This window comes from Schistocerca serialis, chromosome 1 (genome assembly GCF_023864345.2).
Source record: "Schistocerca serialis cubense isolate TAMUIC-IGC-003099 chromosome 1, iqSchSeri2.2, whole genome shotgun sequence".
In the NCBI taxonomy this organism is placed as follows: domain Eukaryota; kingdom Metazoa; phylum Arthropoda; class Insecta; order Orthoptera; family Acrididae; genus Schistocerca; species Schistocerca serialis.
Genome location: NC_064638.1, coordinates 962,918,446 through 962,930,772, shown reverse-complemented (window position 1 = coordinate 962,930,772; position 12,327 = coordinate 962,918,446). Strand labels below are relative to the sequence as shown.

General features: G+C 37.0%; 1 protein-coding gene across 1 annotated transcript in view; it reads right to left on the bottom strand.

Moving 5' to 3' along the window:
- The window catches only part of LOC126452593 (GATOR complex protein Iml1), a 572,541-nt gene that overhangs the window by 253,291 nt on the left and 306,923 nt on the right, over positions 1 to 12,327 (bottom strand). Inside the window, exon 21 of the mRNA XM_050091115.1 lies at positions 4,252 to 4,325. Within this exon, the coding sequence (XP_049947072.1) occupies positions 4,252 to 4,325 (74 nt within the window). The remainder of the gene's footprint in view (positions 1 to 4,251; positions 4,326 to 12,327) is intronic.

The window sequence follows — 12,327 nt, the reverse complement described above, 5'->3', positions numbered from 1 at the left end:
ACTTTTGTACCAAAGCCAGGCCACTCCAAGAGTTGTTAAAAGCCAATGCTAAATTTATCTGAGGTGGTGCTCAACAAGATTCTTTCGATGTGCTGCGAAAAGCTCTGATGACTGACCCTGTACTTGGTGTGTATGATGAGAGAGCACCTACGGATCTACACAGATGCCAGTGGTTATGGAATCGGTGCTGTTCTGGTGCAAATTTCAGATGGAAAAGAGAAAGTTATAGCCTACACTTCTAGGACACTCACAAAAGCCAAGAGAAACTACTCAACTACAGACAGAGAATGTCTTGCTGTGATTTGGGACATATGCAAATTTCGACAGTATATCCACGGAGGCCATTCACAGTTGTTACAGACCATCATTCACTTTGTTGGTTGACAGGTCTTAAGGGTCCAACAGGATGACTTGCCAGGTGGGCACAATGTCTTCAAGAGTATGACATTACCATAGTGTGCAAAAGTGGAAGAAATCACCAAGACACCAACTGTCTCTCAAGGAACCCTGAGCAAGACCATCAAGACTTTGATGAAGATAGTGATTGTCTCGCTGCACTCCAGGATCTCTCTGCTGAGCAGGACGACACCAAGATATCTCAAATTATGCTTGCCTTAAATCGGTCAGAGGATGTGAAAGGACAATTTAAGGTAGTTAATGGATTACTTTGCAAGAAAAACTTTGGTCCGTTTGGAAAGAGGTGCCTACCATTGATTCCTAAACACATGCGCTTAGATGTTTTACAGAAATTCCATGACACACCTGAGACCGGACATTTAGGATTTAGGATCCGCAAGAGATTTTTATGGCCAGGTTTATTTAGGAGTGTCCGTCACTATGTGTCGCACTTTCGAGAGTGCCAGAGAAGAAAGGCAGCTCCTCAGAGACCAGCTGGCTGACTCATACCAATTCCACCAGCCAAAACGCCTTTCCACCGTGTTGGGATTGACCTCCTTGGATGATTTCAAATGTTTGCTAGTGGAAATAGATGGATTATTGTTCTCACTGACACCATATGCCATTACAAAAGCCGTGAAAACAGCCGAAGCATTTGAGGTAGCCAAATTCATCATGGTAGACATTGTATTAAAACATGGTGCCCCAAGGTCATTAATTACGGACTGAGGGAAAGTTTTTCAATACAATCTTGTGACAGTGATAAACCGTCAGTGCAACATTACTCTTCACACGACAACTGCCAACTATCCACAAACTAACGGGCAATAAGACCTTGGCCGACATGCTATCAATGTTCACCAGTGTTGAGCAGAGCAACTGGGATGAGGTGCTACCTTTCATAACGTTTGCCTACATCATCACCAAACAAGACACCACAGGATTTACACCATTTTTCCTGGTGCATGGGTGTGAGGTGACTACAATGATGGACACTGTGTTTCCGTTGCATCCTGATGACGTGGACGATGACTACATCAGCCAGGTGTTAACCAGAGCTGAGGAAGCTTGGCAGTTAGCTCAACTCTGAATGTTGCAAGCTCAAGAAAAAGATCGCCGAAAGTATGATGTGAGCCACCGCCCTGTTGTCTTCCAGCCTGGTGACCTCATCTGCATCTTCACTCCGGTTCGGAAGGTTGGTCTCTCTGAGAAGCTCCTCAGACACTACTTTGGACCTTATAAGGTTGTAAGACAGTTGTCTGATGTTACTTATGAAGTTGAAGATTTTGACCCCAACACAAGACAACGAAAGATCAGAGATACGGTCCATGTCCTTCGAATGAAGCCCTATAAGGATCCTGCAACCCAGTGTAAATTCAAAGCTCCAGCGACAGGCAACAAGCAGAAAGTTGACAAAGAGCGTAGTGGCAAAGTAAGTTCTAAGAAGATCACCGTCAGGGCAAACATCAGTCATCAGGAGTCAGAGAATGCAGGACTGATGACTTGTTCCTGGACTAGGACAACGTAACACCAAGACACTGTTCTCTTAAGGAGGGAGCAATGTCGCCGAAGAAACTGATTAGCACAGTCACCACAGTGTAGTGGTTATGATACTAGACTGTTGCATGGAGGGTTGTGAGTTCAAAACTCACCTGAACTCTAAAATTTTAATTTCTATATTCGGTTTGAGTACATTCTACAAGTATCCACAAATGTCAAGAATCATTGTACTGGAATGTTCTGTAATAGTATATATACCGTATGTGTTCTGGCCAGAGGCAGTTCACTCCACACTCTTTTATGTGCACGTGCTGAATAAACCTTCGTTAAGTGAAGTGAGTGTTCATCATTCATCTAATTGTACCTTCTTGTACATGATAAAATATATTATTATAAATATGAATTTAGACTGTTTTCAGGGCTGTACTTCTAATGAAAACTTATTGGATTTCGATCCATGTGGAGGCGTGATAAAATTTTCGGTGTCATGGGAAAAAGGGGCCTGGTGGGAGGGTGAGCAATTGAGTAGTGCAGGGAAGAGGGTACGGAAGGCAAGACAGATTGCACTAAATTTTCTGGATGGGTGTTCCTGATTCACATTACATGATACTGCTTCTGCGTTGAATACTACATATAGCTGCTAAAACACAAAGCTGATATTTTGCTGAGTTTATAGCCTTTGTCTTAATTGACAGAGTTAATTCATATCACAAAATTTATTGTAACTATAGAACTAGCTGACGCATATGAGACTGAAGGAGAATTGGAAATGAAAATAATGGAGATGTATTCAACAGCAAGTAATATCATGGTTGAGAATAAAATGGCATGAAAGCAATGAAAATGGAAAAGCTGAAAAGGCCAGAAAATAAGCTGTAGAAACAAGAACAGGATGAGGGAGAAAGGGTGGTGAAATAAAATGGCCATGGAGCAACAATGTATCGTTAAAAGTGAACAAAACCAATAAAAGTTAAGACGAGGCATCTGCTAGGAGCCAATGGTGTGTTGGAAACCCAAGTCCTACAAACAAAATTCTGAAGGGTCATTACATTAAGGAAAAAAATCAAAGACAGTTGACATAATGAAAACATCTCTGCATGTTTATTAGTGTGTTGTACAATATTAGCTGCAACAGTGCATTCTTTATTACCTGGTTAACTAGCACATTCAGTTCAATTTAGTTAACATCACGGTTTATGGATACTGACTGCGATTTCTCACTATTATGTGGAACTTATTAGTTTACAATTATTTTCTCTGAAGAAAAACATGGACACACATTCTCCAATTATAAGATTATGTTTTACATTAGTTTAATGCTACCCTTTCTTCTATGTGGTGACTGAATAAACACAGAAACCTACTCAGTTCAGTTTAGTTAACTGTGCATTTTATGGATCTCATTGAAATCTTTCGCCACTATGTAGAACTTGTCAATTTACAGTTACAATACATTTTCTCAGAAAAAAATTGGAAACATGTTTACCATTTATTTTTTTGTGTTTTACATTAATTTAATGCTAGCATCTTTTCTATGTGGTGACTGAATCAATAAAAAAACCTTGTAGTTTCATACTGATAGAGGATTTGCTATTTTCTCCAACCTGCTAAACCCATCCCCCAATCTCTGTTTCCCTTGTACATTTACCTGCCCTATATTAGCTATTCATTAATCTCTGACTTGTTAAAGGTGATCTCTGCTACATCCTGTACGTTTTCATAAATATCAGCTTCATTTGATGCACACTCGATCATCTTATTTTGTTTCTCAGTACTTCTGAGAACATCTACCAAATCTTCCACATATGCTTTTTTGGAAGAGCATGCATTTACATAATATCTGTAACAACTAGCCACATTTCCATTTTTTCTCAGTTCACTGCTTACTTTTGGAACGAAGGACAAAAAACTTGAGATTCTGCATCTCAACATTCACAGAGATTCATATTAGGCAAGCAAACTTATTTCACCTACCTTTGTGTAGCTGTAAGTTAGTTTTTTGATTAGCAGAATTTGTATTGGACTACAGTCATGAAATTAAGAATTATGAGAATTTGTACATTTTTGTAATTAACAAGGGACATTGAGTGAACAAAAATGCAAGAAACTTTAATTTTAATATGAAACTCTGTGTTATATAAGAAAAACATGAACTAGTTTCAAGCAAAGAGGAATAAATAAGCAAATCAATTCAAGACACACACACCAAGCTCCCTTTACCCATAGCAACCCGTGCAAAGGCACAGTCACAATAACCATGCAATTCTAAATGAAAAGTACATGAAAACACATGCAACAAATAACGCGCAACACCCTACAGATCCCAATAGTGCCAGGTAAGATCACAAAACAAACCTTGGTCGTGGTTTCTCCAACACTCTGTTACTTCCTAATCGCTCTCTGAATGGTGAATTTCCCACCACACTAGTCTGTAAAGAAAGGTTTGAATTGAATTGAGTGTTTTGTAAGTGTTTGTTCTCATCACAATCTCTATTATGAACAAAAAACTCTACTATGGACAACTTCCGACAGGATTCCAACATCTGACAGTTTGTATTCCATAATACTGACTCACTGGCATTAATTGCAGTTAGCAACATAAGAAGCGCAACAAATTTTATCTAACTTCCCTATCCTCATTTTCAAGTAAAAAATTCAGCTGATATTTTCTTTCAAATATGACTATACAGAACTCATAGTAAGATTAAGAGCTTTCCAACATCAAATAACAAACCTATGATCCAAATGCAGACCCAACAGAAACTGCCAATTGAATTACAGTTTTCAAGAAAAGAATCCTTACTAACTTCAACCTTTGATTCTGATGAAGCTCTTCATCCTTTCACATAATCAAAATATTATGTGTTTTTCCTCACCATGAGTATGGCATTTTGTGATCATATGAATTTAATGTCATATCAGTGCTGCATGATACATGGCAAATGGGTGAAATCTTGTATGTCTCAGATAGTAAATCATATACCTATTACTTATATTGTTATATTTTACTCTTTGAACATTAGAATAGCGAGACAAAGATTCAACCAAACTTGCAGCTCCATAAGCATGTGTTAAGAGCTGCTTAAAAACATGGCCTGACGTCTTGGTGTGTCAAATGAAATCACTATTGTAGCCCAGGACTGATTCCAAATGGAGCTGTTGTTCTTAATATTATTTCACATGAGCATGTTCAAATAAGAAATTCTATGTAAAATGTGGATAATTCAATTTAGTCAAAGATTCAAATAGTATGCTGGATTAGGACTCAGACCCAGAACCTTTGCCTCTTGCGCATAAACTTGCCTTTTGCGTGTAAACCCTCTACTGACTGAGTTATCCACGCACATTCACAGCCTGGCAGTAACTCTCTTCTACTTCACAAACTGCACAGTTGTTCTCCTGCATACCTTGTGGGACTCACTACCTACCATAGGAAATGCTACAAATTCCACATTTTGTATTTTGAATCATATTTACTAACAATAACTGCAATCAATGAGTGTGCACTGCCTCAGAGTCATGAAAACATTTCACATGGAAACAGTGATCATGATTTTAATTACTAAATATGCTGATCCAGGCAACTGGGAATTTGTTGCAGTGCTGGGCTGAAATGTTTAGTGGTAAGAAACTACACTGCTGGCCATTAAATTGCAACACAATGAAGATGACATGCAACAAACATCAAACTGGTATGAACTGCACTACATGCTTGGCTACGTAAATGATTAACATAGTAATATTTCAGTGCAACCACACAAAGCAGGCAGCATTAATGTAATCTATATTCTGTATAAAAGGAAAAGTTACACTGGGAGTTGCTCATTCAGAAATTCCACTTGACTGCTGTTTGTTTTTGAGAAGATCCTGTTATGCCCCATTCAGAAAGGCCAACATCTACCAATATGTATCAGAATTTGACAGACAGTAGGATTGTTACCTATTGAGACTACAATCTATCATAGAAAAAATTACTGCTAATGTTGTTTGCGATCCCTTGACTGTCATCTGAAAATGATGGGTTCAGGATGGCCATACTCAATGTCATGTGGCACCTCAATAACTCCATGCAAATTAGTGCTAGTAAGGACAGACTTACTGTTTGCCTTACCATGAAGGATTATACACAATGCCACATATCTTGAGTCTGGAGATGGGCTTGCCTGCAGCAAAACAACTTTTTAAATGGACAGTGTGGATAAAATTTCATGGAGAGAAATCTTCAGATGTAGAACCAATGCTGTAGTTCCCCAAGGTAGTGTTATCAGGACCTTTACTTTTCACTACATATGGACAAAAATATTTTTAAAAAGGTGTAAATGTTCAGAATGAACATCAAACATAATGTTAGATTTAATGTCGCAGAGGACAAAAAATTAGGGTGCACAAAATATCTGGACAAATGCTGCTCAGATAACTTTTTCTAAGAAACAAAACAAATTTACAGTTTGGAGAAAATAAATTTAAAGTGTTGCAGTTCACATTTAACTTGAAATTTGTTTATTATGTGTACATATTTTGAACTAAGACAATCTGGTTTGTCTTTTCTATGGCCTACATAACATGGTTGAAAGTTTCAAGACCCACTATGCACTCCCAGGTGCAGGCATGACTACAGGGAAGCCCAGACAAGCATGCTCTAGATTTAGTAACTTTCCTTTCAATAAGGATGAATGTAGGTGGAGAAGACTCCAAACTGCTTGTACCAGATCAACATAAATATTTCCAGTAGAAGTGAATACTAAGCAAACAGTGATTAACAGAAACATTAACAAAAAATTCAAACATTTGAAGAAAATCTGAAATGTGCTGAGGTCGATAACATGAACAACCACATAGTGACTGTAATAAGACAAATTAAATGAATGGACCAATGCGGAAGAAATGAGTGAATATCCATCAATACGAAACAATATCAGGGCAAATTATTTAAATTTGTTGACCTAAAAGTGTCACAAATATGTACTTATTATTGAAAATTTGCATCAAACCCAGGACTCAAACTTGGATTTCCTGTTTGCTGCTTCAAAGTAATCAGGGTAATTAAGAAAAGCTTAACGAGTGATTTGAGAAAAACTGAATATTTCACGAACAGCTCCTATGTCCATAAAATATCAAATCACAGCACAGACTGAAACTTCTCCACTTTCTCTTGATCAATATACTCTTAATTATAATAGAATACCAACTGATGTTTAAATATATATCTTGCTTTCAGAATAAAACTTGAAAATGAAAATAAAAATGAAAAATTTTGAAATAAAGAGAAAAAGAAAAAAAGGTGAAATGTTTGGTGAAATGATTTGTCTAAAACTAAGAAATAAAACAGATTAGGGACACACTTCATTTGCCTTTGAATGATGCTTAAAATCATGTCCAGTAAATGAGGAGCTGACTGAGCATTTGAAATTCAGCGTTTAATTTAGAACCTTATAATTTTAAAGGGATCTGTAGGGTAACTGTCTGGTGGAATTTCACTCAATGGTATCCTTATGTCACTAACATATGAGCATCTCAGCTGCAGTACATAATGTCAAGCACCACTGAACATTCTTTTTGTTGTGACTGTCTGCAACTCAGTAAGTCATCTTTACGGTGAGTAGCAATTTATCATTTTCATATTATTGTTGACATTTCAACATGAAGTTTCCATTGTTCCTCTAATCTATTTTACATCTTACTTTTAGACAAAACATTTCACAAAATTTTTGTTTGTTTTGTTCCTTTCTCTCTCCAAAATATTTTTATTCAGTGGACTGTGGTGTATTACTTTTAAATTTTTTCCTTACTTGCAATAAACGTGCTTAATTCTTCTGTTGTGATAATGTACAGCATAATACTCGGTTGTCATAACCGTGACGGCTTACAAAAAATGTGACAAGTCTACACGCGCACGCACGCACGCACGCACACACACACACACACACACACACACACACACACACACACACGAGTATTCAGTGACATACTTATTTCTGATAAGGGCAAAATGATAATTTATATTTGTGCATTTTTATTTTTTTTTTGGGTAGTACATAGGAGTTCCAGATATTGTGTGGGATATCGCATGTCTTCAGTTCTGCAAGAGAAGTGCATCGTTGACCAGGTAGAAAGCCTTTGCGAGATCTAAATATATGCTTACAGTATGCTTTCCTTCATCTAGATAGCTACAGGCTTTGTGAAAAAAAACTCTATGACAGCTGTTGTGGTGCTGCAATATTTTTTAAAACATGTGCCAGTTTATGTGAGATGAAAAAGGCACCAAGCTGTGCCAGCATTACTATTCAAAAATCTTATACAATCTAGGAATCAGTGATACTGACCTGTAGTTTATGCTTCCTCCTCTGATTGTTTTCTTTATTTATTGGTCAGACAATGCTCCTTTTCAGTGCACTGGGAAACATACCTTCTTTGATGCTACAATTGTTGAGATATTTAATTGATTTTACAAAGTTTGTGCATTTTTTAATTTCTGTATTGGAAGGACCATCCCAACCACTTGGGTTTTTGTTTTTTAGCTGTAAATTATTTTCCTTATTGCTTGTTCCTTTACTTCCTCAAATTCATAGCCCTTATCTGTTCTGTAGCAGTGTACTGGGTTGTTGAGCAGATCTGTTTATACAGAGGTCATGGATATTCTGTCTGATCTTGACTAGTTTAGCTGATAGTCTGAACTCAACTCTTTTTTCCCACTGACTGGTGACTGATTTTGATTTAATTGGATAATAAGAACCAAATGCCTTAACAGAACTGAATAGAATTCATTCCATTTATTATCTGACCCTTCTAACTGGTAGACACCGTCCCAATTCTCTCTAGCTAGTATATTTTCGAATGTGATTATGTTTGTAGGGTTAGGCTTCATTCCTGATGATGATTTATTTATTTATTTATTTATATTCCTGGCTGACCCACATTTAAGTAATCAATTTGCTGGCAATAATCATCAAAGAAGCAGAATTCCGTGTTACTGAACATAATACTATCTCCATCATATTTGGTAATTATTGCATTGCCTATCCTACTGGAGGTTAAATCTGCTATTCTGATGTCTGAAGTTACCACATTTACAAGACTGCATGAATTCAACAGATCTGATAATTTTAAATTACTAATATTACAAGAATTTTCATTGGTATTTAAATCACCCAGTGTTTTGAGGTTCTTGGATCCAACTTTGCCAATCACCTTATTGAATCTGTTGAAGAAATGATACAACTCTCCATTTAGTGACAACAGACCCCCACCAATTTGTGTTTCGTAATGAATCACAGTGCCAGTAAATTAAAGTGAGCCTATTCTGCAAATACTGTTCAAGAAATAACTTTTTTTTTAATATGTTAACATAAAGAACCACCCCATCCCCTTTCTGGTGCTGGCTACAGTAACTACTTATTAGGGAAAAGACATACATTATTTCATCCTGTTTTTAGCCATGTTCAGTTACTGACACAGCATGTGGATTATATTTGTCCATGAATGCCTACCGCAAATGCATAATATTTCTTGAACAATGGAAAATCCAGGCTGGAATGTAACAATATTATGAAAAGGATATTTGCTACTCACTATATAGCGGAGATGCTGAGTCGCAGATAGGCACAACAAAAAGATTATCACACTATAAGCTTTTGGCCAACAAGGCCTTTGTCAAAAATAGACTAAACACAAACAGACACACACGCGCGCACACACACACACACACACACACACACACACACACACACACACACACACACACATACATATGAGAGTGCAAACACAGCTGATACACACATGACCACAGTCTCTGGCTTCAGCTGCCAGTAACTGCTATTTTTGACAAAGGATTTATTGCCCAAAAGCTTACCGTGTGATAGTGTTTTTGTTGTGCCTACCTGCAACTCGGCATCTCCACTATATGATAAGTAGCAATTAGGATTTTCATGATATTGTAGTATTTCTTAGGTATTTTAAATACCTCAAACAGAACGGCCATTTCCATTCATTATCACATAGCGTATTATAGCAGGAAGACTTATCTGCATGGAATACAGTGAAAGTTTGAATCTTGTACACATCTGCATTAAAATATTTGTTTGGTGCAAGAGTATCTTCTTTCAGTACACATACTGATTGTTCTGCTGTAGGCACAGGGAGCTCTTTTCGTACACACAAGAGAGATGTTTCTCTTGGTTTGGACTGTTTTTTTCTTTTTCAACAAAAAAGGAGAGTGTTACGAAGATAAAAATGTCTTATCATTAAGTAGCCATTATAACAGAAGAATTTCATAGCTGGCAAATAATTCCCTGGCTCATAACCACTGGGCAACTAGTATTAAGCACCAAATGCAGGGTTGAATGATGGCACCTGTAATTTAGGGTCTTTAAGGAAAGAGGTTAACATAGATGGCTGTACTATTACAGCTGGCATGCAGTGAAGAGTTTGCATTGAACACAGTTTATAATTGAGAGTGTCACCAATCACATCAATTAGAATGCTCCTCACACTAGCCCAAATACAGTGTCACAGGTTGAGCATTGCTACAAGTTTTGGGTGAAACACTCTGTGGGACATGGTGTTGTTAAGCCTAGGCAGTCATACATATGAGGGGGTGATGTCTGCATTTTAATTCTCTTAATGAAAAGCTACTTGCACAGCTAAACATCAGCTGCATCCAGTCCGGTCAAAGCAGTATCCAAACTAACCCAGTGATTTCCAATGTTTTCACAGGGTCTTCTTTAAATTAAGTTCTTCTGAAAGACAAAGTTGCAGAATAAATGTAGTTACAATTACATTGTTGTTACAAACAAATCAAAGTAACAAAATTTCAAAACATCTGAGTATTTGTGCAAAAATTCAATTACTATCGTCCATCAAAATTTCAAATACTATCTTCCATCAAAATCTAAGTCTTACAAGTAAAGGGATAAACTTCTAATATTAGCACAGTAAAATTAAAAGCCTACTGGAATATCAGCAAATGTGTTATTATTATCAACATATCAATTGTAACCATTGAAACATATGTCTAAATGTAAATGGATACAAGCAAATATCGTGTGACAGTAAAACTAGTAAAAAAAGGGGGGGGGGGAGGAGGTGTGTACAAAGAGGAAATACATATGCTAGAAACTCAGATGGTTTACAATCACCAGTGAGAAAAATTGTAAGTTTGGTCAAGTTTAGAACTGAACAGTAATAACTAACTGACTGTCTCACAGAAAATTCACAATTTGTGTCAAAAATGGGGCAATAAGCAGACCACAGCAATGAGAAAAGAACAGAGTAGTTGAACGGAGATAATACAGATAAAACCTGGACCGATAACCATGAAACAATCTTTGCTGATGAAGATGAGCAGTGTAATAGCAAGACAAAATGGTATTAAATGTGACTTGGGTATGCCTGTGCATATCACTACCTAAACTGACAAATTTCAGTACATTAATGGCAGTCATTTGTGCCATGAATTTAGAATGTAAACTGAACCAGAAGTACGAAATAACAGAAAGAAAGATAAAAAGAAAGCAAGAAAGAAAGATAAAAAGAAAGCAAGAAAGAAAGATAAAAAGAAAGCAAGAAAGAAAGACGAATAACACAAGAGAAAGAAGCATTAGAATGTTCAGGAGACAAAGAACATGTCAGATGAGAGTAAATTGTGTACAATGTAGGTACAGGGAGTGAAGCTGGAAAATTACATGTATGACTACATGAGAAGGGTGTGGCTTGTGTGAATGTGTAGGAGTTTTCTACATCTGATAAAAGACTTTTTCCTACAGCTGAATATTTCTAAATTCTCTTTTACTCTCTCTGTCTAGACTCCACACCCCCTTTATGTGATGAGTGGCAATCTATCCTTTCCATACTGCTACTATTCAATTCATGTAGTTTCCATTGTTTGGTCTTGTGTGACAATGTCACATAAAGTGGTAGAGCAGATGTGTGTTAGGTTCATATTGTGGGGATGGATAAGTTGCTCCATAACAACAGACTGTAAGCACATGCAAGTAATGTTTTGGCTGTAAAAGCAAGAAGAGACTGACAGGTGCCACATTAATTTCTGGCAACTGTACTGATTAATGAATGAAACTGGGAAGGAAAGCATATGGTTATAAAAGTTTAAAATGCTGAATCAAAGAACTAATGCAGAACTGTGTGTTCTGTTACAAGGACCATCACAACAGTGGTAACAATTTCCATATTATTCTTGAAAAGAAGTAGAATGTGTAGCAAAAAGAATTCAGCTTTCTCCATTCTCCCCTTACAATGTGGCAACTTGGATCATGAGCCCTATGCACTGCAAAACCCATGTATCAAACAGAGAAACTAAATTGTGAGTAGTAGCCAGCCACATGACCCTTCAGTAATACACACACCAAAAAATGTTTTGCATCACCCCGGTTCCCAGAACTCCTGAAGATGGAGGTTGACTGTGGATATTGTATCACA